General features: G+C 46.0%; 1 protein-coding gene across 1 annotated transcript in view; it reads left to right on the top strand.

Moving 5' to 3' along the window:
- Parp2 (poly(ADP-ribose) polymerase 2) overlaps nucleotides 1-2,994 on the top strand; it is a 13,779-nt gene extending 10,785 nt beyond the window's left edge. The window contains exons 10-16 of the mRNA XM_013355095.2: nucleotides 798-861; nucleotides 939-1,073; nucleotides 1,250-1,377; nucleotides 1,519-1,618; nucleotides 2,136-2,234; nucleotides 2,497-2,621; nucleotides 2,738-2,994. Coding sequence (XP_013210549.1) covers nucleotides 798-861; nucleotides 939-1,073; nucleotides 1,250-1,377; nucleotides 1,519-1,618; nucleotides 2,136-2,234; nucleotides 2,497-2,621; nucleotides 2,738-2,897 — 811 coding nt within the window. The 3' untranslated portion in view covers nucleotides 2,898-2,994. The remainder of the gene's footprint in view (nucleotides 1-797; nucleotides 862-938; nucleotides 1,074-1,249; nucleotides 1,378-1,518; nucleotides 1,619-2,135; nucleotides 2,235-2,496; nucleotides 2,622-2,737) is intronic.
- Nucleotides 2,995-3,286: the final 292 nt, after the last annotated feature.

The raw sequence follows: 3,286 nt of genomic DNA, 5'->3' as shown, positions 1-3,286 counted from the left end.
TGAGATACAGTCATTCCTTAGGGAGGACTCCATGAGTCTTCTGAGACAATACAGAAATACCTAGGAATCTCAAACCCAAACATGAATCTAAAAAAATATATTCTTGAGAGAAGACGATAACAAAATAATATTTTATATTATAAATGATTTGAACCAGAATTTAATAATTCCAAAGTATACAAACAAAGGTTGTGTATATATGTACAGATATGTGTACCTGTAAGGAGAGGCGGTGAAAGGCAGATTATAAGCTTTTGTCAAGTTTCCTATGTGATTGCAAGAATCATTCCTTACTATTGAAATTTGTTTAAAAAACTCCAATTTGAAGAATTTCCTTCCTGCACTCCTGTAAATGGAATGTTGGTGTGATGTATTAGTGGTAGATTTTACTGTTTGTGTCATACCAACACAATACAAACTGTGTATTCACTAGTGGATATTAGATGTAAAACTAAATAGGTGTTTTATCCTACTTAGAATGTGCATTTAATATCCCTTTATATATTTAGTCTTTGAAGTCTTTTCATAGGACTTTCTCTTTCAAATAGGAAATCTTGATTTTATGTAGTCCTGGCTACCCTGGAACTCATTCTGTAGACCAGGCTGGCTTCAAATTCACAGAGATCCTCCTCCCTCTGCCTCCTGAGCACTGAGATTAAAGGTGTGCGCCACCAAGTCCAACTTTTTTCCTTTTCTTCAGTAAGAAGACATACCCGTTTCCCACAGTGACTGTTTTTGTCCTGTACCGTCTAGCCACACACCAGACCACCTCACACTGGTTGTCTCTCTGTTCGTAGCCTCTCTACCCCTCCAGTAATCCGGACGGAGAAAGAGCTGTCGGACAAAGTGCAACTGCTGGAGGTGAGCCGTGAGTGCCCGGGAGGTTCTCAGACTCAGCCTGCGCTCCTTCACATTGCTTCTGTGTCTCGTTCTCTTAGGCGCTTGGAGACATTGAAATCGCCCTTAAGCTGGTGAAGTCAGAGCGCCAAGGCCCCGAACACCCGCTGGACCAACACTACAGAAACTTACATTGTGCGTTGCGCCCTCTGGACCATGAAAGTAACGAATTCAAAGTAATGAAAATAGTCATTTATTTTCAGTCTTACTCCAGTGAAGCCCTTCCTTCCCATCCCTGTATTTCCCGGGAACTTGGGAGTTTAGAGCTCTTTCTTACTGTGTTGTGAGCCCTGCATCCTTCAGCCCGGCCTCATACAGGGGCTGCACTTGCTGCTCTTCACTCTTTGCACAGGTGATTTCTCAGTACCTGCAGTCCACCCACGCACCTACTCACAGGGACTACACTATGACCTTGCTGGATGTGTTTGAAGTAGAGAAGGAAGGGGAGAAAGAGGCCTTCAGAAAGGACCTTCCTAACAGGTCTGAGTCCAGCTCGGGGTCGAGCAGACATTTCCTCGCCTGGAGTGTGATGAAGGAGGTTGGCCGGTGGCGGGGGGCAGCTGCTTGGTTTGTGTGTTGTGTTCAGGAGAACAATGGAGTAGAATAATGGGTCTTTCTTAGGATGCTACTCTGGCACGGTTCCAGACTGAGTAACTGGGTGGGAATCCTGAGCCATGGGCTTCGAGTTGCCCCACCTGAGGCTCCCATTACAGGCTACATGGTAAGTAGAGACTGACCTCTAGAGGAACCCAAAGGAAAAAGTAGAGTGATGATCTTGGTTCCCCAGCCCATATTAGGATTAGGTGGTGCTTCTCTGAAAGAGTTCAGGCAGCTCACTGATAACCACATCACCTCTTACCATGTCCTCTCTCTAAGTTCTGAAAGGAATTGTCTCTTAGGGTCTGAAGGCAGAGCTGTGTGGCCGTCCTGGTGTCTCTGGACTGTAGGAAAGGGCAGTGGGGGAGGAACCATGTTGTGTTTATGAGAATGGACCCTCACGGTCAGCGCTAAGTTTTCTTCTCTATAAATTTCTTATCATTTTCTGCTGCTGGTTTGAGGCAGGGTCTCACTGTGACCTTGGGTGGTTTGGAACTTGCTGTGTGGACCAGGCTGGCCTCAAACTCAAAGACCTGCCTACTTCTGCCTCCTGAATCCAGGGGTAAAAGGTGTGGACCACCATGCCAGGACCTTCTCATAATGGATTAGACAGCTGATCTCCACTTTTGTTGGTGTTTCAGTTTGGGAAAGGCATCTACTTTGCTGACATGTCTTCCAAGAGTGCCAACTACTGCTTTGCCTCTCGCCCGAAGAACACAGGACTCCTTCTCCTGTCAGAGGTAGGCAGGGAACACAGCTATGACAGCTAGTTCACTAAGAAAATTTGACTTTGGATTCAAGAGTTACACCCAGAATGGGTTTAAAGTAGGGAATAAAATAGAAATGGGGATGTTCTGGTCAGCTTTGGAATGGCCCACCCTGAACCGGTATAGACGTTCTGGATCTTTTCCCTTGCAGGTAGCTCTAAGCCAGTGTAATGAGTTCTGGAATGGCCCACCCTGAACTGGGTATAGACACATTCGTGGATCTTTTCCCTTGCAGGTAGCTCTAGGCCAGTGTAATGAGCTTCTAGAGGCCAATCCTAAGGCAGAAGGATTGCTTCAGGGCAAGCATAGCACCAAGGGGCTGGGAAAGATGGCTCCTGACCCCGCCCACTTCGTCACCCTGTGAGTACCCAGAGCTAAGGCTACTGACAGACTTCTTTCAGTTTGTTAAGAATTACTTGTCTGTTTCAACTTCTGGACCAAATGCTGGTGTTGACACATTTTCTTCCATTTGGCAGGAATGGGAGTACAGTGCCCTTAGGGCCAGCAAGTGACACAGGAATTCTCAATCCAGAGGGGTACACCCTCAACTACAATGAGTTTATTGTCTACAACCCCAACCAGGTCCATATGCGATACCTTCTAAAGATTCAGTTTAATTTTCTGCAGCTGTGGTAAATGCTGATCCGATAAGCAAGATACAATCTTCAAACAAAAACCACATGTTGTTAACTTTTTGATAATTTGTTTAATAAAATAGCGTAGCTTTCTCTCTGACTTTGTGTGTGTGCATGCTGGTGTGCACACGTGGAAGCCAGAGGACGGTTGCCGGAGTGTACCCCAGCACTCTACGTACCGCCTTGCCTCGTCTTGTCTGTTTTCTTGGTTCCCAGAACTCACTCTGTAGACCAGGCTGGCCTCAAACTCAAAGACCTGCCTACTTCTGCCTCCTGAATCCAGGGGTAAAAGGTATGGACCACCATGCCAGGACCTTCTCATTATGGATTAGACAGCTGATCTCCACTTTTGTTGGTGTTTCAGTTTGGGAAAGGCATCTACTTTGCTGA

Source organism: Microtus ochrogaster, unplaced genomic scaffold, assembly GCF_000317375.1.
Source record: "Microtus ochrogaster isolate Prairie Vole_2 unplaced genomic scaffold, MicOch1.0 UNK91, whole genome shotgun sequence".
Lineage (NCBI taxonomy): Eukaryota > Metazoa > Chordata > Mammalia > Rodentia > Cricetidae > Microtus > Microtus ochrogaster.
The sequence above is the reverse complement of the archived record's forward strand: the minus strand, read 5'-3'. Positions and strand labels throughout refer to the sequence as shown.